This window comes from Caretta caretta, chromosome 14, assembly GCF_965140235.1.
Source record: "Caretta caretta isolate rCarCar2 chromosome 14, rCarCar1.hap1, whole genome shotgun sequence".
NCBI classification, from domain to species: Eukaryota; Metazoa; Chordata; order Testudines; family Cheloniidae; genus Caretta; species Caretta caretta.
The window spans coordinates 34,556,601-34,583,333 of NC_134219.1; the positions used below are offsets into that span (position 1 = coordinate 34,556,601).

At 46.3% G+C, this 26,733-nt stretch overlaps 1 protein-coding gene across 1 annotated transcript; it reads left to right on the forward strand.

The window, feature by feature from the left end:
• The first annotated feature begins 3,072 nt into the window (after positions 1-3,072).
• Positions 3,073-4,008, forward strand: LOC142069215 (olfactory receptor 10A7-like). Its single transcript, XM_075119724.1, has one exon. The coding sequence runs from the start codon at positions 3,073-3,075 to the stop codon at positions 4,006-4,008; it is 936 nt and encodes a 311-aa protein (XP_074975825.1).
• Positions 4,009-26,733: the final 22,725 nt, after the last annotated feature.

Genomic DNA, 26,733 nt, shown 5'->3' on the forward strand with positions numbered 1-26,733 from the left:
CTTCTTGGTGCGCCCCATGGGCGAATATAGGGTCAAGGAGCCAAGAGCACTTTCAGTCCGATCATGCAGGATGGAATTTACCGTGGCGTACAACCACTGCAGATTATGGGCCACAGGGAATGAGTCAGCTACAGGCACTGCCAGGTTGCAGTGTGGGGATATTACTTACCCTTTAACCTTACAGGCCCAGGTCCAAGTCCTGCTGATACGCACAGTTACTTTGGGTGGCTGTGGTATGGGTAGCTAAGGGTTAAATTCTGCAAGCACTGCCTCATGGTAGCTGTAGACAGACCTCAGTGGTCTGATGCTCAAAAGGAAAAGCCCCGTGGGAGAAATGCATGAAGCAGTGTATGAGAGATACAGGGTGGGTGAGGTAATATCTCTTATTGGACCAACTTCCGTTGGTGAGAGAGACAAGCTTTCAGCTACGACACTGCATGAACCAGTGTAGTCAGGTTCAGACGCCCTTCTCGAACCCCCAGGGGACCTTTGGGCAGGAACCCTGAACTAAGGGACTTCGGAGTGGATAAAAAAACAGCCTGTGGCTCAAAGGGTTACTGTGGTGCTTGGATATATAAACAGGGTGATCTGGAGCAGAGAGGCTATTTTACCTCTGTATTTGGCACTGGTGCGACCACTGCTGGAATCCTGCGTCCAGTTGTGGTGCCCACAATTCACGAAGGGTTCAGCGAAGAGCCATGAGGACGGTTAAAGGATTGGAAGACTCAAGGAGTTCAGTCAGTTCAGTTTAACAAGGAGCAGGTTAAGGGGCGAACTGATCACAGTCTGTAAGTAACCATGTGGGGATGAGAAATGTGATAAGGGTGGGCTCATCAATCTAGCAGAGAAAGGTATAACAAGGGTTAAGAGCTGGAAGTTGAAGCTAGACAAATTCATACGAGAAATAAGGCACAGTTTTTATCAGGGAGGGTAATTAACCACTGGAACAATTTACAAAGAGTCATGGTGGATTTCCCATCAGTGGAAATTTTAAAATCAGGATTGGATGTTTTTTCTGAAGGATTTGCTCTAGTTCAAACAGGAATTAATTCAGGGAAGTCTTACGGCCTGTGTTTCACAGCGATGCAGTCTAGATGATCCCAGGGACCCTTCTGGCCTTGGAATCTATGACTAAGTGGGGAGAGATTCTGATTGGGGTGTCAGACTATCCGAGAGGCCGGGGTTGCAGGGGGCAACCTGCCTCATTGTTTTTTGGGGGTACCTGGGTTAAGTGGAACCTGCTTAAACTGGCAAGGAAAGGCAGTGTTTAGATAGACAAATCGTCTCATACCATTTGAAGTCATCACGTATCGGGGTGCTTTACCTCCTACTGAACCGAAACAATACCCTCAAAGTTATCCAGATCTACGCTCCCACAAGTGCATGCAAAGATGAGGATATGGAAGGATTCTATCAGGAGCTGGAGGAAACCCTCGCTCAGAGTTCCACATAAAGGATTGCGATGGGAGATTTTAACGCCAAGGTTGGAAGAGGGAGAGAGGACGAAAAGTTCAGAGGTATCGGAGAATGAAACGTGCGAGAACGGCTAGATATATTGGCAGAGACGAGGAGAATGTTCATTGGTAACACCTGGTTCCGAAAGAAGGCCAACAGAAGATGGACCCGGATCGCACCAAATGCGAAGACAAAGAATGAAATCGATTACTTCCTGATCGATAGACGATGCTTCCTGCAGGATATTTCAGTAGTGCCATCATTCAACACCGGAAGCGGCCATCGCCTGCTGAGAGCCAGACTCACGTTCACTGTGAAGGTGGAGAAAAAGGCACTGTGTATGGCGAACAGAAGGCACCAACCGGTAGCTTTCGACAAGGCAACCCTGAAGGAAAACATTTCCAGTGAAGACTGGAGCCTCCTGGACGGCTGCGATGAGGATTATGAGAACTTCAGCAAGAGACTGAAATGGTCCGTGAAATCAGACAATGTGTGCATAGGATTTTATTGTTTTAACCCTGTTTCCCTCTGCTAGGTATGTTTCTGTGAACCAACCAGTCACACCTGTTTTTGAAGAGGCCATCCTGAGTCACTAGAGGTTCACACTGGTCACAAGGTCCCAGAGAGGATTCCATAGCAGGGGACAAAGCCAGTTGTAGCTGCTGGAGTTAAATACGGATGGTGAAACAGGGACGCTGTAGCCTGCAGACACACGGCACCCATTCTATATACATGGGAGATAAAGAGATGGATATACAGCTGAATACTTAAGGAGAGAGAGAGAGAATAGAAAAATCAGTGAAATAAAAGTTTTAACTTTCCTACCAATATTGGTTGGAATTTTCTAAGTGCCTTAATGGATTTAGGTGCCCAACTCGTCAAGAGGAGCGGGTGCCTAACTCCTATAGAGTACTATCGAAGTCTCAGCCTTAATAGTCCAAGAATTCATGTTACAGGGAGAGAATTCCCAGCACAATTTAACAACATTTTCAGGTTCCACAACTTATATAATGGAAAAGGTTTTCAACTCTTATTAATATTTGCTAAAGGTAGTAAATCTGGCTCTACCTGTTGGGAATTTTTGATATTTTGGAACTGTGTAACAATGTGAAAGAATCACAGAGGTACATTCATAGATTTATAGATTGGAAAGCCACAAAAGACCATTAGATCCTCTAGTTTGATGTCCAGCACTAGATTTATTGATTGATTGATTTGGTTTATACAAAAATATGAAGACTTTCTCAGTAATGGTATCCCACATTTGGACAAACTTTGTCATGAGAAGAGATATGAGATTATGTGAATCAAACTATGTGTGTCTAAATGGCTGCCCATTATGGTGGGCTCTCAGACCCTTCAACATAGCAACTGGGTTCCTGGTCCAATTCGAGAGATGTTGATATTTTGTTAAATCTGCTGCATAAAACTTACGATAATATATCCAAAGAGTCAACATACCAGCCAGCTCTGTTCCTGCAACTCCATTATCAAACCAGGGGGCTTCCTTCCCCCCAACTTCTTCTTTGCTGGGTTAAAGCTTAAGTATGTTTTTGCCAATCATCTCCAAGACGTATTTTTCTCTTCCTCACTTTTTATCCTTCCTAGATACACCCCATGGCAAACACAGAAGGGAGGAATCAAACGTCCATCACAGAATTCGTCCTCCTGGGATTCAGGGATCTTCCTGAACTGCTGGCCCTACTCTTCCTGCTGTTTCTAGTGATCTACGTTGTGACCTTGGCCGGGAACATCCTCATTGTTGCGCTAGTTGTGGCTGATCGGCACTTTCACACCCCCATGTACTTCTTCCTGGGGAACTTGTCCTGCTTGGAGACCTGCTACACCTCCACCCTCCTGCCCAGGGTACTGGCCAGTTTCCTGACAGGGGACAATACCATTTCTGTTAGTGGTTGTATGACACCATTTTATTTTGTTAGTTTCTTTGCTGCTGCAGAATGCTATCTGCTAGCAGTGATGTCATATGATCGGTACTCGGCGATATGCAAACCGCTCCATTATGCGGCCCTCATGAATACCAGGTTCTGCCTGTCGTTAGCAGCTGGGTCTTGGATAAATGGATTTCTGGCTGGTATCATAGTCATAGTTCTTATGTTACAATTAACTTTCTGTGGCCCCAATAAAATCAATCATTTCTGCTGTGAATCCACAGAAATGTTAAATCTCTGCTGCAATGGCACCAACCAGATAGAGCTTGTCATTACCATCCTGGCTGCTATATTCACTCTGCCTCCATTTGTATTAACCATGATGTCCTACGTGTGTATCATCTTCACCATCCTGAGAATCCCTTCCACTGCCGGGAGGCAAAAGGCATTTTCTACCTGCTCCTCTCACCTCATTGTGGTGGCCATTTTCTGTGGGACCCTAATCACTGTGTACCTGCTACCAAAAACCAACACACTGAGAGACCTGAACAAAGTGTTCTTCATCTGCTACGCAATTCTGACTCCTATGGCCAATCCCTTCATATACAGCCTGATTAACCACGAGGTCAAGGAAGCCCTGAAAAAACTGTCAGTAAGTGTCTAGATTTTATGAGAATTCAGAAACTTTAATCCCTTAAGGCAAGATGGTGTAAGACTCATGCTATGTGGATCTTATTTCTCACTCCATTTTTGGTGATATGCACTTATAACATTTTGAGGATGTGCAAAGTTTTGAAATTATAAGAGGAATCAATACCAGGACTGTTGGAATAAAACTGAGCTGTATTTTACTTGCTGAATGTGGGTAGATATCTCGATTAATTCCATACACTAGAATAACTTAGGGCTAGATCTACGAAGGGACTTAGGTGTTGCAATGAGTAAGTTTTAGTGCCATGCCAGCCAGTGGGAACCTATACGGTGCATGGGGAGCCAGGCTCCCTATACGGTGCATGGGGAGAAGTAGGCAGCTAAGAAAGGGATCCCCAGAGATCAGCATGTGGAGCAAGGAGCTGCCTCACCTAGCCAAGAGGAAAAATCAGTTAGTGTGTTGCCTAAGCCCCATCTCTCCCATGGAGTTCGACACTGCCTCTGCTTGGGATTTTCAGCTGGGAACCCCAAGGGGGAGGGGTGAACTCACCAGGCTGTTGGAGACTCAGGTTCAGTCCCCCCGACTAATACGGAGCAGGGATATGACTGTGGGTTCCCCACCCCAGGCGAGTGTCCTAGCCACTGGATGGCAGAGTCCTCCTCTGGCCCAATGCATGTTTAATTAGTTTTACACAGTGGAACAATGTCCTCAGGAGACTCTGAGGGAGCCCCAGACCTGATTGCCCTCCATACCAGTGCACGGGGAACTCACCCGAGAAGAGGGAAACCCAAGTTTAAATGGCTCCTCTTTGGGGGGGGGAGGAGGGAATTGGACCTGTCTCCCCCACATCCTGGCTGAATGCCCTAGCCACTGGGATCAGGGTTATAATGGAGGCTCCATGCCCCTCAGCCACTTTGGCTGGGGATAGGCATGCTGGGAGCATGCCTACCGGATTGAGCCCTGCAGGTGAGACAGGCAGGGCCACGTCTAGCTTGAGGCTCCTGTGGGGGTGAGGTCTGAGATGAGTGCCTAGACTGAGGGGGCTGTGCATATATTCACTGGCAGAGACTGGCTCCTACAGGCCTTTAGTGGCAGAGATTTAGCCACCTATGACATCAGGTGTCAGCTGAGCTGGTGTTTTGAGGCTCTCAGTGGTGCCTAAATGCTAGCCCTAGGCACCTGAGTCCCTTTGTGGACCTAGCTCTGAAAACCCAACTTCCGAAGTGATGGATGCTCTTCAGCCCCTGGCCTCTCAATGAGATTTGTGTTCCTGTGTCACCAAGCTCGCTTGAGGCCAGATGTACTTAAAGGTATTGAGGTGCCTAGTGGGATTTTCAAAAGCATCCAGGTGCAGAACATGCCAAAAATGGGTTTAAGCCCCAAGATGGTGCTGAAAGTCCTATTGGCGTCTAAATACATTTAAAAATGTATCAGTGAAATCCTTGCTGATCTTAAGCACAAAAAAGAAGCTTACAAGAAGTGGAAGATTGGACAAATGACCAGGGAAGATTATAAAAATATTGCTCGGGCATGTAGGAGTGAAATCAGGAAGGCGAAATGACACCTGGAGTTGCAGCTAGCAAGAGATGTTAAGAGTAACAAGAAGGGTTTCTTCAGGTATATTAGCAAGAAGAAGAAAGTCAAGGAAAGTGTGGGCCCCTTACTGAATGAGGGAGGCAACCTAGTGACAGAGGATGTGGAAAAAGCTTATGTACTCAATGCTTTTTTTGCCTCTGTCTTCACGAACAAGGTCAGCTCCCAGACTACTGCACTAGGCAGCACAGCATGGGGAGGAGGTGACCAGCCCTCTGTGGAGAAAGAAGTGGTTCGGGACTATTTCGAAAAGCTGGACGTGCACAAGTCCATGGGGCCGGATGCGTTGCATCCGAGAGTGCTAAAGGAGTTGGCGGATGTGATTGGAGAGCCATTGGCCATTATCTTTGAAAACTCATGGCGATTGGGGGAAGTCCCGGACGACTGGAAAAAGGCTAATGTAGTGCCCATCTTTAAAAGAGGGAAGAAGGAGGATCCTGGGAACTACAGGCCGGTCAGCCTCATCTCAGTCCCCGGAAAAATCATGGAGCAGATCCTCAAGGAATCAATTGTGAAGCACTTAGAGGATAGGAAAGTGATCAGGAACAGTCAGCATGGATTCACCAAGGGCAAGTCATGCCTGACTAATCTAATTGCCTTCTATGATGAGATAACTGGTTCTGTGGATGAGGGGAAAGCAGTGGACGTGTTGTTCCTTGACTTTAGCAAAGCTTTTGACACGGTCTCCCACAGTATTCTTGCCAGCAAGTTCAAGAAGTATGGGCTGGATAAATGGACTATAAGGTGGGTAGAAAGTTGGCTAGATTGTCAGGCTCAATGGGTAGTGATCAAAGGCTCCATGTCTAGTTGGCAGCCGGTATCAAGTGGAGTGCCCCAAGGGTTGGTTCTGGGGCCTTTTTTGTTCAATATCTTCATAAATGATCTGGAGGATGGTGTGGATTGCACCCTCAGCAAGTTTGCAGATGACACTAAACTGGGAGGAGAGGTAGATACGCTGGAGGGTAGGGATAGGATACAGAGGGACCTAGACAAATTGGAGGATTGGGCCAAAAGAAATCTGATGAGGTTCAACAAGGACAAGTGCAGAGTCCTGCACTTAGGACGGAAGAATCCCATGCACCGCTACAGACTAGGGACCGAATGGCTCGGCAGCAGTTCTGCAGAAAAGGAGCTAGGGGTTACAGTGGACGAGAAGCTGGATATGAGTCAACAGTGTGCGCTTGTTGTTAAGAAGGCCAATGGCATTTTGGAATGTATAAGTAGGGGCATTGCCAGCAGATTGAGGGACGTGATCGTTCCCCTCTATTTGTCATTGGTGAGGCCTCATCTGGAGTACTGTGTCCAGATTTGGGCCCCACACTACAAGAAGGATGTGGAAAAATTGGAAAGAGTCCAATGGAGGGCAACAAAAATGATTAGGGGACTGGAACACATGAGTTATGAGGAGAGGCTGAGGGAACTGGGATTGTTTAGTCTATGGAAGAGAAGAATGAGGGGGGATTTGATAGCTGCTTTCAACTACCTGAAAGGGGGTTCCAAGGAGGATGGACCTAGACTGTTCTCAGTGGTAGCAGATGACAGAACAAGGAGTAATGGTCTCAAGTTGCAGTGGGGGAGGTTTAGGTTGGATATTAGGAAAAACTTTTTCACTAGGAGAGTGGTGAAACACTGGATTGCGTTACCTAGGGAGGTGGTGGAATCTCCTTCCTTAGAAGTTTTGAAGGTCAGGCTTGACAAAGCCCTGATTGGGATGATTTGATTGGGGATTGGTCCTGCTTTGAGCAGGGGGTTGGACTAGATGACCTCCTAAGGTCCCTTCCAACCCTGATATTCTATGATTCTATGAAAATCTGGCTCTTGGGCACTTCTGAAAATTTTACTCCTGGTCTTTAACCTCTCCGATGAGAGCGGAGGGAATCATTACGTTTACAGCTTGGTGGCCCATATGAGACCGGGACCTCTGCCAACTGGCCAAGGGCACAGAGTGTGCATAGTTTCATAGGGATCCCCTGGGTTTGATATCTGCACAAGAGCTCACCAGAGGGTGGCATGTGAGCTCTGTACTGAGAGCCAATATCACACGGATTGTTATAACTCCTTAAGAATTATTGAGCCAAACATTTCACAAGGATTATGTATCTATACTGAAAATACCATCTTGGAGTTGAGCCAGGTCACCAGGAGGTGACACACCTCCAGGAACACTTCCTAACTGTAAGAACAGTGGGACAACGGAACAGACGCCTAAGGAGGTTGTGGAAGCTCCTTTACTGGAGGTTTTCAAAAGGAGGCTGGAGAGCCAGCTGTCTTGAATGGTTTAGACAAAACAAATCCTGCATCTTGGCAGGGGGTTAGACTAGATGACCCCTGTGGTCCCTTCTAACCCTATAGTTTTATACCTCTGAGATAACAGGATGCTTTTCTCCCTGTCTGGCCATTTGTATATTGTAGGCCTCACCATGGAGGCCTCTTTACAGAACGAGCCTGGTGCAAGTTAAGAGATTGCAAAATCGGAGAGAAACAAAACAGCAGGGGGTGTTGAGAGTCCTTCACCTAGGAGACAAGTTAACAGGGTTTGTCTTATGAAAGGAGGGTCACCACTAGCCTGGCTATAAAACACAGCAAGGATTTTGCGGGAGCAATACTCTACAAGACACATGTATCTTGTTAACTAAGTTTGGGCGCTAGAATACATGTTATGATTTTATTTTGTTATAGGTAACCATTTGTTTCCAGTACTTGCTACTACTGGAATCTCTAAGCTTTGCTAAATAAACTTCTATTTGTTTTCACTGGAAACATATGTAAGTGCTGTGTGTTAAGAAGAGCGGTGATCCGAGATGGAATGGTTAAGCTAAGGTTTTCTGGTTCTTTGGAAGCAGCAGATCTGTGAATATGGCAAGTGTCCAGTGGACCAGGCGCTGGTCACTCCAGGGGGATGCTCTGAGGCCTTGAGCATTGGTATGTGCCCAACGCGAACTGTAAAGTAACAGCAGGGCCTGCAGAGGCCTGGAGAGGAGTGCTTGTCGCCCAGGGCTGGTGGAGTTGGGGAGCTGACCCCCAGGTAGGTACAAACAAGTCTTCCTCACACTGAGGGCAGGCGGTGGCGAGGTGCTTCACAGCACTGGGTATTACAGGAAGTGTCACAGCAAAACTGATCAAATTAGTGAGTTTTTTTGTTTTTAACCAAATTGAGTCTCTCACTGACATGAACGGCTGAAAAAATTCTATTCAAGTTGAATGAAATTTTTTCAGTGCGAATTTAAAACATTTCAAGACATTCCCAATTTTTTCTCCCGAAAACTCTTCACCAAATTCAACCTGAATTCCTGAATAGTTTCACTGCCCTGAAAAATGCATTTTTTTTTTTTTTTTTGGCAAATTTACCATTCACTGAAGAAATGTCTCCATGCTCTCCCTGTGGGCCATGAGTGACTCTATCTGGGTGATTGTCTACCTGAGCTCTCTGGGAGAGGGGATGCACAGAACATTTGCCCCCCACTCTCGTAGATTGCGTTGGATACAGGCTGAGTGTAGTGCTGCACACTGGGATATTTGTGGGAACTCCCAGATTGTGAACTTGGGAACCACTTGTGAGATGAGGATCCTGGGTGGAGGAATGCGCAGAGGGGTAAGGATGCTGTGTGCTCCTTGTCCCAGGTGCTTTATAGCTCAGGCCCCAGGTTTCAATGGCATGGCACAGGCTGATGGGTGTTGGGAAAGCAATGAAAATGTTGATATGTTGAATAATGACTCCCTGAGAGGGCTCCGGATTGACATCCCTTCGCTAAGTAGCTGCATTGTGTAACAGTCACTAGGTAGCAACATTGCAACTTTTATACTATTTATGCTGCTACAGCGTCTAATGGACCTAAGATGGCAAAGCAGTGTCCGAAAGGAGTTGGGCATCTCTGCTACTGGGACAAGGTGAGAGCTGAGAGTAATGCAAGAGAAAAGGGCACCTATCGCTAGGCTTGGCAGAAGTCGGTTTTTATTTGTTTCAATGGATAATATTGATTTAATCCATAAAAATAAAAAATACTTAAATACATTTTCAGTTGCAGAAAATTATGGGGGATCAGACCGTGAGTGGGTCAGTCAATAGTTATTTAATTACAGTACTTGTTGAGATTCAAAAAGTTAAAGCTTTAAACTGTTAAAATACAAATTTTTAACATCCCGTGTCAAAATATACCAAGTAAATATCCTTAAATCAAACTCTAAGTTCTCAAGCAGCATTTTTCGTTCTTTGCCGATCTGTAAATTTCAATGGTCATCAATGGAAATTTTTTTCATCAGTTTGTGTTGGGTGAAATCAACATTTACCAAGAAAAATCTAATTCTTCGAAGCTGAAGTATAGTTCATCTTTTCCTCCTGTTTATCCTCTACAGAATCCTCCTGGCTCTCACTGATGGCTTCTTATGTCTCGCTCGCGATCTATATTTTCCACAATAGACTCCCCCATGTGTATCCCTTACCCTGTGCCGCCACCTAGTGCACAGTATATTGTCTTTATCGTTGGTCCTGCCTGGCTATCCAGCAGCCACAGCACCTCGGCTGAGAAGGCTTTTCTGTAGATGTCCTTTTCTCTTGGCTCTCAGTGGGTGCCAGTAACACAACACGGCGGGGTCCTTATTCTCTGCTGCCACCCAGTGGCAGCAAATGTAGAGTGCAGCTGCCCCTTTCCATTGTCCTTATCTTCCACTCTCCTCTAGCAGTCATTACAGAGTATAACAGCCTGTTCCCTCTTCCTTATCTCCTGTCCTCTAGGGGTATTCCCAGAGTAAAATGGTCCTTTCTCCTTTCATTACCCTCTGCTGCTACCCAGGAGCCCCACTGTATAATACAGTTGTGTCTCTGGCCAGGTCTAAACAGAAATGTTTCCCAGTACAGTAATGTTGGTTAGGCTTTTTAATGACACTTCCTCCCCAGCAAAATCCCTAGCGTAGACCTGGGTGTACCAACCAAAAAATGTGCTCTTACTAATATAGCTTATTTCTTTCAGGGAACCCATCTGTATAAGCTCTACAAGCAAAATCACTTTCTTGCTGGTAAAAGCCATGTCTGAGGTCGGAAGACTTTCAGGGAGAGCTCTGCCCACCAACCTTGTTCTAGTTTGGGCTAGATTTCATACCAGAATAACTTTGTGTATTAGGGGTGTGATTTTTTTTTTAACCAATATAATTACACTGGCACAAGCCCTTATACCTGGCAGTTACAGCAACGCAAAGATTCCTTATACCAGGATAGCTCTGGCTACAATTCACCAAAATATCATTATCCAAATTCATCAGGTAAACTACAGTTCAAGTTGATTCTGACTGTAATGATCCCAGTACGGACTCCTCTTACCTATTTAAATCTTTGCACATCCGCAAATGTTATAAGCGCACGTGACCAAAGACTGAGCGAGAAGAAAGGGCTACACAGCATCTGAGTATCAAACAGCAAAGCAGCTGCGCTCGTCACCATTTTGTCTTTTTTTTTTTAAAGTGAGATTTCTGAATTCTCAGACAATCTGGACCAGGGTTTCTCAACCTGTGGGCCGAGACCAGAAATTGTCACCAGAATGTTTCAAAGGTGGCATGGCAGCTCCTGTCCCACAGGGCTGGCTGGGCTCGTCCCCCTGCTCCAGGCACTGCAAGCTCTGGGGCAGAGGTGGTACCAGCCCATTGGGGGCCCTAAGCAGGAATATTTGGGGGGACCCCCCCACAGCACACATACTAATAACTTATAGGGGGCCCCCTTGAGCTGCTCGAGGCCCTAAGCGATTGCTTAGTCTGCTAACGCCTAGTATCAGCTCTGCTCTGGGGTCCCAGCACCACTCAGGTTTGGCCCAGCCATCATGATGGCGGGAGTCCGGGTAGGCCAAATCCGAGTGAGTGGCACTGCCCTGGGTGCCCTGTTCGGGTCTAACTGGGTGAAATGTAAGGGCTATGCTGGAGTCAGACAGGAGGACCTGATGGTCTCTTCTGGTCTTAAACTCTATGAATTGCTGATAAATGGGGATGGGTGGTAGGGGAGAGGATTGAGGGTGGGGAGAGTGTTCCGGGGGGTGGGGAGTGTCAGGCCAGGGGGAGGGGAGAAACACTGGAAGGGGATCAAGGGAATGGTGGAAGGGGGAGGGGTGGGCTAAGGAGGTGGGGATTGTCAGCTCCACATTCCCCTATCTCATTTGAAGCCACCACCCCTTTCCCTTCCCCTCCCCTACCCCTCTCTAGCCTGGGTGGTAGTGGGGGGGGGGGAGAGATGCCTCTTATTCACAGCCCCATTGCTCAGGGCAATGGCTGGGAGACAGAGAGGGACACACCTCAGACAAAGGCGGGAAGGGGGTGTCAGCAGCCCCAGGCTCAGTCAGGATCTCAGGGACCCTGCTCCTCTGGGGGCTTTTCTGCCCCCGCCCCCCCATGCATGAGCCTGGTCCGCACACTTCCACTGACACCACCGACAGGACTCGGTGCTGAAATGCGGTGTCCTTGATCTCTTAAAGTGCGGCTGCACCTATCCTTCTATCACAGCGACAGCTCTGATCAAACTGTTCCAGCTAATCCCCTACCATAAACAGAGGTGGATCAGATTGCGAGTTTAGTAGTTTAAAAAAAAAATCTGTAGGGGTATTATTTAAATTAGAAATGGAGAGAAAGCTGGCAGGGAGAGAAGTCAATCAATGACATGTTAGAAAGGGTGAAGATAGCTGATAAGTGGCTGAGCTGCTAACGAAATATATAGTCTATATTGCACTATATGACTGGAGAGGAGCAAATAGAGACGGCTGCTTGGGAATTTTCCATCAAAATGTTTTTTGACAGAAAATGCAGTTTTGTCAGAATCAACATTTTTCACAGGAGTTTCAGCCAAACATTTTAAATGTTTTTCCTGATGGAAAATTGGAATGAAATATTTTGTCCTGGATCAGGATGATTTGAAATGAAAATATCAGTTTGTCAAATCCAGTCAAAACATTCAATTTCAGGCCAGTTGGATGCACCCAACTGAGCAGCCATGATACTTCATGGGAGCTGTGGGCTGGGCTCTTGGGCTGGACTACATTTCCCTTGATGCACTGAGGACTCACTTCTGCTTGAACCATTCAAAAATTCATAGATTTGAAGGCCAGAAGGGACCACTAATCCTCTAGTCTGACCTCCTGTATAACACAGGCCATAAAACTTCCCCAAAATAATTGCTCTTTGAATTAGAGCAGATCTTTTTAATAAAAATAACAATCTTGATTTAAAAGTGTCAGTGATGGAGAATCCACCATGTCGCTTGATTACTTGTTCCAATGGTTAATTACCCTCACTGTTAAAAATTTATGCCTTATTTCCAGTCTGAATTTGTTCAGCTTCAGTTTTCAGCCATTGGATCTTGTTATACCTTTCTCTGCTAGGTTGAAGAGTCCATTATCAAATATTTGTTCCCAATGTAGGTACTTATAGACTGTAATCAAGTCACCCATTAACCTTTGTTGTTAAGCTAAATAGATTGAGCTCTTTGAGTCTATCACTGTAAGGTGTGTTTTCTAATCCTTTGGTCATTCTTGTTTCTCTTCTCTGAGCCCTCTCCAATTTATCAACATGCTTCATGAATTGTGGTCACCAGAACTGGACACAGGATTCCAGCAGCGGATGCACCAGTTCCAAATATAGAGGTAAAATAACCTCTCTATGCCTAGTCGATATTCCCCTGTTTATGCCTCCATTGCAGTCCATCAGATGAGATGTAATCCAGCCAGAGAGTCCAGCTCAGAGAGGAAAACAGGACCATGAAGCACCCACACTGCAACGCCCATGGATCGCTGAAGCAGCTCAGGGGGAGAGAGTTTAATGTCTAACCTACCCCAATTAAATGTTTCAGTTTGGTTAAAAACAAAAACCAAAATGTATCAATCTGAGAATGTTTGTTTATCATTAGGGGAAAACAGGTAGGCACATGCCTGTGGAGGAGAACCTAGATCTTCTGTCTCCCACTCCTTTGCCTTAACACTAAGACCATCCATCATTAACATGCATAGAATTTCACATAATGAAATCGCTTTTATTTAACCCCATGCAGGAGAGCTCCTCTTCAAGCAGAGAAATGGACAATGGAATGATGGTGACTGAATTCATCCTTACGGGACTTTCCAATTGCCCAGCCATTCGCTTATCCCTTTTTGTTGGTCTACTTGATAACCCTTGCTGCCAATGGCCTCATCTTCATAGCCATAGGCACTGAGGCTAAGCTGCACAACCCCATGTACTTCTCCCTCAGCAACCTCTCCTCGTTAGATATCTGCTGCCCCACTGCTACAATGCCCAAGATGCTGGAAAACCTCTTGTCTGAGAGCAACACAATTTCCTTCACTGGCTGCATGTTGCAGCTCTACTTCCTGGTGGCTCTAGCAGGGACGGAGGTTTTCCTCTTGGCAATGATGGGCTAGATGGTCATGGCCTAGATGGCCTGGAGGATGGTGTGGATTGCACCCTCAGCAAATTTTCAGATGACACTAAACTGGGAGGAGTGGTAGATACACTGGAGGGTAGGGATAGGATACAGCAGGACCTAGACAAATTAGAGGGTTGAACCTCCTAAAGTTTAGGTTGGATATTGGGAAAAACTTTTTCACTGGAGGGTGGTGAAGCACTGGACTGGGTTACCTAGGGAGGTGGTGGAATCTCCATCCTCAGGGGTTTTTAAGGCCTGGCTTGACAAAGCCCTAGCTGGGATGACTTAGTGGGTGTTGGTGGTTGGGATGACTTAGTGGGTGTTGGTCCTGCTTTGAGCAGGGGATTGGACTAGAAGACCTCTTGAGGTCTCTTCCAACCCTAATATTCTATGGATCTGGTCAGAAAATGAGGGTGGGAAATCACTAAAATGTTCATGATTTCCACCCCACCCTGTTTTTAATCCAAACCTCATTTGACCAATATTGTCCAACCATCTCTGTTACACCTTAGTGTAATACAAAGATGTGACTATGAAGAACATTCTAGACATGGCTGAGTCAGACAAACCAGATTATTAGGGCTGGTCAAAAAATTGTCAACTTTTTCAGAGAATTGGGAGTGTGATTAAATGATTTTTTTTTAATGGAAAGTATATGCTTCCCTTGCAAATTATTGATTTTTCATCAGAAAACTGCCAAAAACCCCGAAACTTTTGGAGGGTGGCAGTTTCGTCTGAAAATGTTTGTTTTTAGCAGTCTGGGGCCAAAAATTGTTCAGTTTGCAGCTGAAATTTTTCAAAATTTGGTTGTTTGAAAACAAAATAATGGGTTTGGGAGGGGTATGTATTTTGTCCAAAAAGTCAAAAATTTTCCCTGCGGGAAAAAACAAACATGTTCTGACCAGCTGGATAGATGATTTGTTTGTCAAAACCCGTTGTGACATGGTGAGGAATGCAAGGTTGATAGCGGGTGATTGTTCTGTATTTCCAAAGTTTCATATATGATATTCCAAAAAAAATGTCTATTATCTGATCCTTTGTACCCAGAAGGCTGAGATTTTTCAGAGGTCCCTAGAAAATGTGGATGCCTCAATTCCCATCAGTTTTCAGAACTGGGCTTCCAAATTCCTTGGCAGCTTCAAGAATTTCCGTCATTGGCTTCTCCACATTTATCCCGGTATAACTGAGTCCACAGTTAAAGTGGTTCATCTTCACGCACTGCGCTCAGGCTTAGGCATCCAGACACCTAGAATGGAGCAGCAGGGCGACCCTCAGAGACACAAACATCGGTACACACGGAACGGTCACTTCCCAAATTTAGGTGCCAACTCCGAGTGACACCTACAGGGTTTGGCGGCAGCTGAGGTGGGGGAGGATTGTGAATTGCAGTGGGGCCTAGAACTGGTTCATGTTACCTCTTCTCTGGCAAGGGAAGAGCCAGGGACTCTCGGGGACAAAATCCGTCTCCTGGTCTGCTCCTGGGGCAGTGTCTGCACTGCCCCTTATGCAGGGATCAGGATAAAGTCCTTCTTGTGAGTTCACTCCCATTTGTGTTTCTTTTTTGAGTGGCCCAGCAAATGGGCTTGCCACTAGCCGTGTCTGGAAAACGGTGAACTTGAAGCAACTCGCACAGAGTTTCATGGAAAGAGACTCTGAATTCACAGCATTGGGCATGCCCAGAAGACGTAGGACCTCACTGCCAGAAGAAATGGGGGTAGGGTGAATGTAAAGGCTAGGGTGAAAGTTATAAGGTCCAGTGTGTGGGTGTCACTGCAGGAAAGGTTTGTCATGATCACCAAGCGTAATTTAATTTGTCTACAGAAAACCAATTGTAACATCATACCCATTAATATGGAAGTAATCAGAAATCTGCTCATCCAAGACCAGCTGCTAGCTGGAGGCAGAATCTGCCATTCATAAGGGCTGCATAAGGCAAGGGGTTACATATCACTAAATACCGATCATAAGACATTGTAGCTAGGAGATAGAATTCAGCACCTGCCAGAGAATCAAAAGTATAAATTGCATGATGCAGCTGCTAACAGAAATGGGTCTGTCCCCAGTCAGGAGACTGGCCAGCATTCTTGTCAAGATGGGCAAAGAGAAGCAGATCTCCAAGCAGAAAGAATGGAGGTGTGAAGGGGGGGTGCGAAGGTTCTGATCACCCACAAGTAGCGCAACAACGAGGATGTTCCTAGCCATGCTCACAGTGTAGATCACTAGAAGCTGCAAGAAGAGAAGAACCTTCAGTTTTTGGGTATTCCTGGATCCCAGGAGGATGAATTCTCTGACGGACTTTTGATTTCCCTATTTTGCGTCTGCCATGGCTTGTATCGAATGGAACCAAACAAACTCTGCCGTGTAATGAGGAGAACACAGAATTAAATGTTAATACATTGGCACCACTTAATTCTAGACTTGTTAAACCTGCCTCCTCCTTTTGGCCAGCAGTGTAAGGACTAGCTGGAGAATCCAGACCAGGGCTTCAAACTGGATTTGATATTTTGGAAAGTGGATTAGATTCTACTTCAGGTAAAATGATAATCATAGAACCATGCACTCCAGCCTAAACCCTAAGAAATATTGAAATCCTAGGCATGAAATAAAACCAGTATAAACCTCTCTTCTCCGCCATCTTTTCATGCACAGTTTGGGACATTGCAATCCTAATCCGCATCCCCATCCTCCGCCACCCTAGATTGCCCTGCAAGTTAAGCATGTGCTCAAGTATTGTGGGGAATTGGGGTCTCAATTGCTAGCAGTCTCCTGGGGGCAGCTACCATTTTGTGCTCACTTCTAAAACAAAATTACTGAGGCGATACACACACTGTGCTCTCTGTCATGGATACTTTATTTTTATTCCTTCTGTTGCTGTTTGCCTTTAATATAAAATAAAAAAAGTCATCGAGGCTGAGATTTTCAAAGCTGTCTAAGGAATTCAGTCATCCAATTCACAATAAAACTAGTGGGAACTGTGTGTTCAAATCCCCTAGACAGCTTTAAAAGGCTCAGCTGGAAAGTATATACTTACTCTCTGTGTATGGGAAACAGAAAAGAAGTCACAGTCCTAGATAGAACTTCAAGATCACAGGTCAAGGCAGGGGAATTAGGGGCAGGATTGCTGCTGTGGTTGGTGAGCTTTGGGAAATGTTTTTAATTATGATTTTATTTTTGTCTTTTATATTTCTTTACAACAGACAGTAGCTTCATGGAGCAGTGGACAAGTAGTTATGCTTTGTGGACAAGTAGTTGATAAATTGAAGAGGTTCAGAGAAGAGCCACAAGAATGATTAAAGGATTAGAAAACCTGCCTTATAGCGATAGACTCAAGGAGCTCAATCGATTTATCTTAACAAAGAGAAGGTGAAGGGGTGACTTCCATACAGTCTGAGTACCTATATGGGGAACCAATATTTAATAATGGGCTCTTCAATCTGGCAGAGAAAGGTACAACATGGTCCAATGGCTGGAAGTTGAAGCTAGACAAATTCAGACTGGAAATAAGGCATAAATTTGTAACAGTGAGGGTGATTACCCATAGAACAATTTACCAAGGGTCATGGTGGATTCTCCCTCACTGACAATTTATAAATCAAGATTCAATATTTTTCTAAAAGTTCTGCTCTAGGAATTATTTTGGGGGAAGTTCTCTGGCTTGTGTTATACAGGAGGTCAGACGAGATGATCACCATGGTCCCTTCCGACCTTGGAATCTATGAAACCTGAGAGGTGGCAGATCTCTGTTCAAATCCTTTCTCCCCCTGAGCCAGAAGGGGGACTTGAACCAGTGTTATCCTACACCCCAACTACATAGCCTAACCACTGGGTTAAAAGTTGAGGGAGGTCCTCCTCTTGCCCCAACTCCAGCCATCCTTGCTTTGCATAAGATTGCCTAAAAGGGCCCAATCTGGTAGGTGAGCTCTGACCATGTTTACCAAATTGGGCCCCACAGACAAATGAGGCAGAGGACTGGTTATCTCCTCCCAGCTCGTACATCGCTCTGGGGCTCAGGTGTCTGTGTGGTTGGCGTTGGGCTGCGGAGCACATGCCCAGAGGCACCTTGGGAACTTTTACTGCAAAAAAGCAGGAGCCCAGGGAGTTTAGGGACTGACAGCGTTTGACGGCAGCTCAGCAACAGTTTTGTGAATCCCAGAGGGGGCCTGACTCTGGGATCTTCAGGGGCCTAAAGTGGTAGTTAGGTACCCAAGTTCCTTTGTGGATCTGGGCCTTTTGGATTTTGGCCCTTCCCTGTTTAGGCAATTTTGAAAATCCCACATGGGACCTCTCTGCATCTTTAGCCTGTGAAATACCTTTGAAAAGCTGCCCCCTGTCTCTGGGTGTGTCTGCTCCCTGTTTGCAATATGGGGATCACAGCGCTGCCTACACCACAGGGGAGTTGTGAGGCTAAAGAAATTGTGTGAGGCGCTTACTCCAATGTAGGCCATAGAAGTACCTCAGAGAAAGCGAAATAATGAGGTTCCTCATGGGTAATAAGTTCAAAATCAGCGATTTAAGGACTTTAGTCCCATTTTCAAAAAGTTTTGGGGATTCCTGTCTTCCAAAGCAGACACTTCTGTCTTCCATTGGAAACCCAGGTTTTTGGTGAAAAAAGTTTTGATGGAAAATTTTCCACCATCCCTTGTTCAAAACAGCTGTCCCTGGAAACTTTGACCCTGACTATCAAGCTGTATATTCTCCACCCCAAAGAGAGAAGAAAAAGTCTTTGTCTCATCTATGAGTCCCTTACGTTGCAAGGATTCAATGCATCAGGGAACCTGTCTCAATGGAGGCATAAAAGAACTTAAATACTCAGACTCCTCAAGGTGTGGCTTCTTCAGAGTTGCTCAACACGCTGCTCGCAAGCTTTAAAGCACGTGATTAGATTAGATTCAAATATTTTTTTAAAGTCAATGTTTTTTCTACACGTTATTGCTTTTTAACCAAGCGCATCGGTGCATATCTTTAGCTTGGTCCTTTTTCTCCACTGCTTTGTACCTTTGTGTAGTCATTTCTCTGTGAGCAATGTGAGTGGTGACTGGGTATGGAAACACTCCTCCTAGTACAAGTGGGTAATTCTGATATGGAGTCATTTTGCACTCACCTTGCATCGGTAGAAATGACTACACATGGTACAAGGGAGCAGGGAGTCAGCCGCTGGTGTGTTGTTCCTCTCCCCTTACCATTTTGCTATACTAAGGAATAATTTATAATTTATAGCTGGAATTTCCAGTGGAACCGAAGGGAGTTACCCACCCAACTCCCCTGAACTTAAAGTTCTGTGCCTGAAAAAAATGTAATCAGGATCTTGGCTGTTAAGTACAGTCTTAGTGGGTCTCTATGAAAGTGATTCATAGATACTAAGGTCAGAAGGGACCATTATGATCATCTAGTCCGACCTCCTGCACAAGGCAGGCCACAGAATCTCACCCCCCACTCCTGCGAAAAACCTCTCACCTGTGTCTGCACTATTGAAGTCCTCAAATCATAGATAGATGGATGGATGCAGTGTTTGTCGAAGCCATGTCAGTCCCAGGATATGAGAGAGTCAAGGTGGGTGAGGGAATATTTTTTATTGGACCAACTTCTGTGGCAAGAGAGGCAAGCTTCTGAGCGTCCACGGAGCTGCTCTTGATGGCTGGGAAATGTACGGAGGCTGGGTCTGTGCTACGGACCTCACAGCGGCGCAGCCGTGCTGCTAAAGCTGTGCCGCAGCAAGGTCTCCCGCGCAGCCGCTCTTCTGCCGGCAAAATCAAACCACCCGAACAAGCGGCGGCCCCTTCGTCGGCAGGAGAGTGTCTCCCGCCGACATAGCGCTGTTCACACGGGCGCTCCGTAAAACCTTTGTCCGTCAGGCCTGGATATTTCTTTTCACACCCCGACAGACAAAAGTTTTACCAACAAAAGTGCTAATGTAGACAAAGCCAGAGAGTGTCACAGATAAATACAAAGGGGAACAGATTGTTCGGCATAAGCAGTTAACACACATTTCAAGGGACCATTCAAAGTGAAGTGGCTCGTTACTACCCTCCAGTCATAGGGAGGAAAGGAAGGGGGGTGGAAAAAAGCAGCTGGGAGGGTGGTTAGTGGGAGTCACAGATTGTTGTAATAAGCCATAAATCCAGTGTCTCTGTTCAGTCCATGATTTTGAGTGTCTAGTAAAGTTATGAATTTAAGCTCCCAGGATTGTCTTTTGAAAGTGTTGTGCAGGTTTCCTTTGAGGATGAGGACTGATAGCGTAGGCACAGAGTGATCACTTTGTGAAAAGTGTTCTCCCACAGGGGATGGGGTGGTTTTGTCTTTGATCATTTTTGTCTTGACTTCATTAAATCACTAAATGCTCCATAGCGATCACTGTGCTCTCAAATGAACTCTCACAGGAAAATGATAGCCGGTGAGGCTGGAGCTCAGGATATGAAGTCTAGTGAGGCGGATGGGCTAAGTTTGCTGACCCGGGCTGGGAGACTCGCTCCTGGTTGCTCCAAAATGCTGTGTAGACACATCCAATGTGGTCTGGTTGGTATCGGAGCCAGGGATATCAACTTCTGTAACCTGACCTGGGGAACAGGAAATAAAGCCTGGTCTACTTGGTGAGACAGAGCAATCCTCTCCTCGTTTTACAGAGCAGGGAGATTCAGGCTGACGTTCTCAAAACGGGCCACTTGCTTTAGATGCCTCCTGTTTTGGATGTCCAAGTTGTGACACACTGAGCCTGGCTTTCCAACTGAAGTCAGTGGGAGCTGTGGGATCTTAGTGCCACTGTACATAAAGTGCCAGATGTCCTACACTGGGCATCCACAAATGAAAACACCACTGAAAATGTGTTGTATCAGAGATTATGTATATAAATTTCTTATACGATTCACCAATGTCACGGTGCGGGACTCACCCCTGCGGTGTTTCCTGCTGGTCGTCCTTGGGAATTAGCTCTTCCAGCCTCTGGAGCGCCCTCTGCAGGCCGGTGTCCCGCTTGCCGCTGGCCCCCGTGTCCCTCCCAGACCACGGTGCCCCTTTACCCGGGCTGCTGCTCCCTCCAGTACCCCACAGATTTGGGTCTCCCCTCCCCAGGGAACCCCCACCCTCTATCCCCACCTCACCTCCCCAGCTCCTCTGGCCTTCCCCCAGCCCTGCTCCGCCTCAGGTACTATGGTATGCTCCCCAGCAGCCAGGCTTGTCTCCCTCTACAGCTAGAGGAGACTCTCTGCTCCTGGCCTACTGCCCTCTTATAAGGGCCAGCTGAGCCCTGATTGGGGTGTGGCCACAGCTGAGCCTGCTTCCCCCAATGAGCCTGGGAACTGCTTGCTCCCAGCCACAGTCCTGGGCTGTTTTAAGTCCTTTAAGGCTGGAGCAGGTGACCATCCTGCTACAACCCAACTTAACCAGTTAATGAACCAACCTGATAGCTTTCTTTGACAGAGTAACAAGCCTTGTGGATAGGGGGGAAGCGGTAGCTGTGGTATATCTTGGATTTTGTAAGGCTTTTGATACTGTCTCACGTGACCTTCTCATAAACAAACTAGGGAAATACCGTCTAGATGGAGCTACTATAAGGTGGGTGCATAACTGGTTGGAAAACCATTCCCAGAGAGCAGTTATCCGTGGTTCACAGTCATGCTGGAGGTGCATAATGAGTGGGGTCCCACAGGGATTGGTTCTGGGTTGGGTTCTGTTCAGTATCTTCATCAGTGATTTCATAGAATCATAGAATCATAGAATATCAGGGTTGGAAGGGACCCCAGAAGTTCAAAATATTTAGATAACGGTATAAAGAGTACTCTTATAAAGTTTGCGGACCACACCAAGATGAGAGTGGTTGCAAGTGCTTTGGAGGATAGGATTAAAATTCAAAATGATCTGGACAAACTGGAGAAATGATCTGAAGTAAATAGAATGAAATTCAATAATGACAAATGCAAAGTACTTCACTTAGGAAGGAACAATCAGTTGCACACGTACAAGATGCTGGTAACTTGATGTGAGTGAGAAAACTGCTTAGGCAAAGATTGTAACTTATTAAGATTTAAGTTTTAGTCACTAGAAAGCATGGTTTGGTTTGGTTTGGTTGTAACCAGACCTGTATCTTTTTCTCTTGCTTAGTATCATTTACATTTCTGTTCTTTGTTAATAAACTTATCCTTAGTTTTACTATAAACCAATTCAGTGCTGTGATCTTGAAGAAGTGTGAGTCTTCAGCTAAACTAACAGTCTGGTGTGTGCGCTGCCCCTTTGGAATCAGTGAACTCCATAATTTCTGAGTGTGCAGTGACAGGGACTAGACACTGCAGGGATATGTCTTGGGGGAACTCAGGAACTGGAGGTCAGTGATGGCTACCTGCAAGGCAAGGTTAAGATTGGCAGAATCTCGAGGAGTTTACTATGAAGCAGTCAGATGGGTGTGGGAGGGAGCAACACACAGTCTAACCTCCAGCAAAGCTCACTCTTGCTAAAGCGGAGGGGTGACACAGTGGCTTATGGTTCTGAGTTCCCTGAGCAGACCCTTATCTCCCTGTCTGGACAGGCAGGCATTGTGTATTGTACGCCTCTTGGTGTAGGCCTATTTGCATACTGAGCCAGATGCAAATTGAGAGAGTGCAAAATCTACAAAGTAAATCTGCAGGGTGAAACAAAGAGTGGAGGGGGTGTCCTGTTTGTGAATAGGATCAAAGGATTGGGCTGGTGTATCAGGGAGTGCAAAGAAACTCACTGAGTCCTTCCCCTGGGAGAAAAAGTGACCACGCATTTATTTCATGAAAGCAGGGTCCCAGCCAGCCTGACTGTAAAGCGCTGCAAGGATCCAGGGTGAGAAATACTCTACAAGACACAAGAGTATCTTGGGAATTAAGTCTAGGCTCTAGAATGTATGTTATGTATATAACCCTTTGTTTCCATTACTTCTACTTTCTGCTATTTGGATCTCTGTGCTTTGTTCAATTAACATCTACTTGTTTAAACTATAAACGTATCTAAGTGCTGTGTGTTAAGCGGAGCGGTGCTCTAAGGTAGAACTGATAACCTGGGCTTCACTGATCCTTTGGGAGCAGCCAATCTGTGACTACTGCAAGTGTCCAGTGGACAAGGGGCTGGATGCTCCAGGGAGATGCTCGGGGGTTGGAGAGTGTCTGTCACTAACCTGCAGAGTGACTGTGGGGCCTGCATAGGCCTAGGGGGAGTGCATGTGTTGCCCTTGGTCGGTGGAGATGGGGCGTTGACCCCCGGCAGGCACAGTCAGGGTCAAGAGGTTGTGTCAGATTTATTACGGTAGCACCTTGAAACTCTATTCACCCAAAATGACTTGCCCAAATTGTGGGAGTTGTGAAAAGAACTCAGTGCTCTACAGTGCAAGGTACCATCAGCAAGGATACTGGACGGTAGCACACTTTTTTTCTCCCCAACATTCTTCTCAAGGCCGCCTGCACCCCTTGGTTCCTCAGGCTGTAGATAACGGGGTTCAGCATGGGCGTGAGGACAATGTACACCAGGCCGAACGGCCTGTCTCTGCCCCCTCCATAACTTGACTTGGGTCAGAAATTGATAACACTCACGGATCCATAGAATACAGTCACCACCACGAGGTGTGAGGAGCAGGTGGAGAAGGCTTTGTGCCTTCCCTCAGCAGAAGACATCTTGAGGATGATGTGGGCATAAGACACAAGGATCAGCAGGCCAGGGGCCATGACCGCCAACACGACCACCACAAATATCTCGACCTTGTTCAGGTAGATGTCGGCGCAGGCCAGCTTCAGAAGAGGGGGGATGCACCACAAGAAGTGGTGAATCTCAAATCACTAACATCTGGGTCAGAGGAGCAATGGGTCAGAGGAGACTTAAGTGTATAAAATAATGAATGGTGTAGAGGCGGTAGATTAGGCCCTTCTGTTCTCCCTGTCTCATAACACAAGAAGAAGGGGACTGTGACCCAGGAACCCCTTTGGTGCCAAGTGGCAGAGGGCATAGGTTTTTACAGCGATCCATTGGGTTGGATATCTGCATAATACCAAAGGGTGACATGTGAGATTACGAAGAGCCAGCTGCCCACTGGTCATCATAATCACTGCAAAATGTATGTACGGATAATATTTAAGGAGTTATGTATCTATACTAGGCAAAGAAAAACACTAAATCCTTCACTTGGGAGGCAACTGACAGTGTATTTGCTTCAGGAAACCTGGGTCATGGCCAAGGCTAGCTGTAATGCTCTGCAAGCGTTTTGGGGTGAGCAATATTCTGCAAGACGTGAGAGTCTCCTGTTAATCAAGTCTGGGCTCCAGAACGCAGGGTATGATTTTGTTTTATATGTAACCATTTGTTCCCAATACTTTTACTTGCTGCTACTTGACTCTCTGTGGTTCGGTAAATAACGTCAGACTTCTTTTGACTGTAACCATTTCTTAGTGCTGTGTGTCAAGCAGAGCCATGATCTGAGGTGGACCTGGCTCGGGTGTTGGAGCGAGCCTGTCGCTAACCTGTACAGTAACAGCGGGGCCTGCATAGGCCTAGAAGGGAGTGCTTGTGTCACCCATGACCAGTGGATTTGGGGAGCTGACCCCCGGCAGGCACAGACTTGGCTTCCCCACGCTAAGGGCAGGTGGCAGTGGGTACCGCACAACCCCAGGCACCCACAAGAAACATCACAGGGACATACAATAAAATTAAAAGATGGCAAATTCTGAACCAATAAATACCTTTTCCTACGATGTGTGATTAGACTGTAATCATGAAAGCGGGACTGGACATTTGTATGGCTAACAAGAATAGCCAGAGTTATCATATGTAATGATGATAATTCCTATTACTCTAAGCAGCAGGTTGTTTTTCTCTAGGGACCAGACAGAGACTCTCAGCTCTTCTGCTGCAAAAACAAGACAACCCTGAGTAGAGGCTGAGGACATTAGGTTTGAAACCGCCCCACACACAATGTGTATCCCCATGTCGGGTAAAGACTGTGTATCATTACCCCTTTTTGACCAGAGTGGCAAGGCAAAGTTTGGAGCCATGGGGATGTCCCCATTGGAAGTAGAAATTGATGGAGTCTGGTATTTTCTTTGATCTCATTTATTGACAAGGAATGTACAAAGTCCAACTTCTCTGAATGCATGAGGAACCAAGAACAAAAGGAGCAGCTTCTTTGCTTACTGCCCCAAGTCTCGTTAGCCACCTTATTAGATCCAAACACTCACTTTTTCCAGGCTCGCACTGGGCTACTGCTTGGCTTTTTTCCCCTCTAGCGCGCTCTCTCTCTCTCTCTCAGCAAAGCCCTTCTGCCCACTCAGTCCAAATTCCTGGGCAAGTTCACACACCTCTTTATCTTAGGTGGGGGAAGGGGCTTCTGCTTAACTCATCCTGACAGGTATGTGACTAGAAGGGTGTGTTCACACATCAGTTAGAATACGTTTTTTAACTCAACCATAACGAGGTTTCGTCCAGCTCATTAGAACATCCCCCACCTCAGCGGAGGCTCGGGCTAGTCACTCAGGCTTGGCCCCACCCTACAATGTTCACCCAGCTATTTTTAGCACGCTAGCACAAGCCCTGCTAGGGCGAGTCTGCCTGCCTAGGCTGGGAGGCTCACCTTCAGCTGCCGTGTAGACGTACCCTCAATGGTTCAATTACTGTCATGCCTTCAATTAGTTCCTGTGTATTAATTTGAATCGGAGTCCTAAGAATTCAAGTACTACTCAATGGGTAGAATTTTCAAAAGCGCCCAAGTGACCTCAGAGCCTGCGTTCCCCTTTCAGAAGGCCCTAAGGACTGGGGAATCTCTGTCACATTGAAAGTCAATGTGATTATGCTTCTAAGTCAGCTAGGCACTTTTGGAAATTTTACCCCATGTGCTTCAGGATGAAAGATGCTGGCACTTGTCAAATATGTCATGACTAGCATTTCCTCCAGGCCTAACTGCTGTTTTTTTTACTTGACGTTGGTTTTGTTGTTTGTTGCTGCTGCTGTAGCAAAGAGGTTGTGTCAACAAAAATCATTCACATCATTTATTTTACTTTGTTAGCCATTAATCTGTTTAGGGTCTGATGCACTGGGTCATAGGGAATTCCTCTGATACCTCTACACTGCAAAGTAAGCCCAAACTCAGACTCAGGCTCGAGGATTTCAGTCTGACAAACGCACATTCAACCGCCATTCTACACCTACTGAGAATGTAATTAAACCTCCTTTTGCCAGGGCCTCTGTGATCAGGATCCTGTTTCATAAGCCCAGGCAAAAGGGGGTACATGGGATCCCCTAGAATAACCGTGGGAACAGTAACTCCATTTATGACATTGTCATTTGGAATAGTGTTTCGGCCTGTCCATTAAGGTAGACGCCTGGCTGGCGGAAAACCCTGGCATCATGAACTTTTCCCGTGCAGCCCACGTTGGCGTCCATAAATTGCCCTCTGTGGTCCCCAAGGGCCTGCATGCCCATGGAGTAGTACCCTTTGCAGGGTAGGTACTCCTGCTCCTTGAGGAGGGCAAGCAATGGGCTCATGAGTCCCATCAGTGGCCCCAGTGCAGTGGGGAAACCCCATTCTCTCCAAGCCAGCAGTTACTTCGGGGATATTGTTTATGCCCCCACCTTTGGATAAACCACACACCTGATCGCCTCAGAAACCTCGGCCACCACTTTACCGTCCAGTCAACTTTCCAACCCCAAACTGGTTAGCAACAGACCTGTAGGACTCTGGGGTGTAGAAACCCACTTTTGAACAGGAATGGCTTCCTCCACGTATATGTCATGGTGCTGAAGGGTCTGGGCAAGCTGCTCAC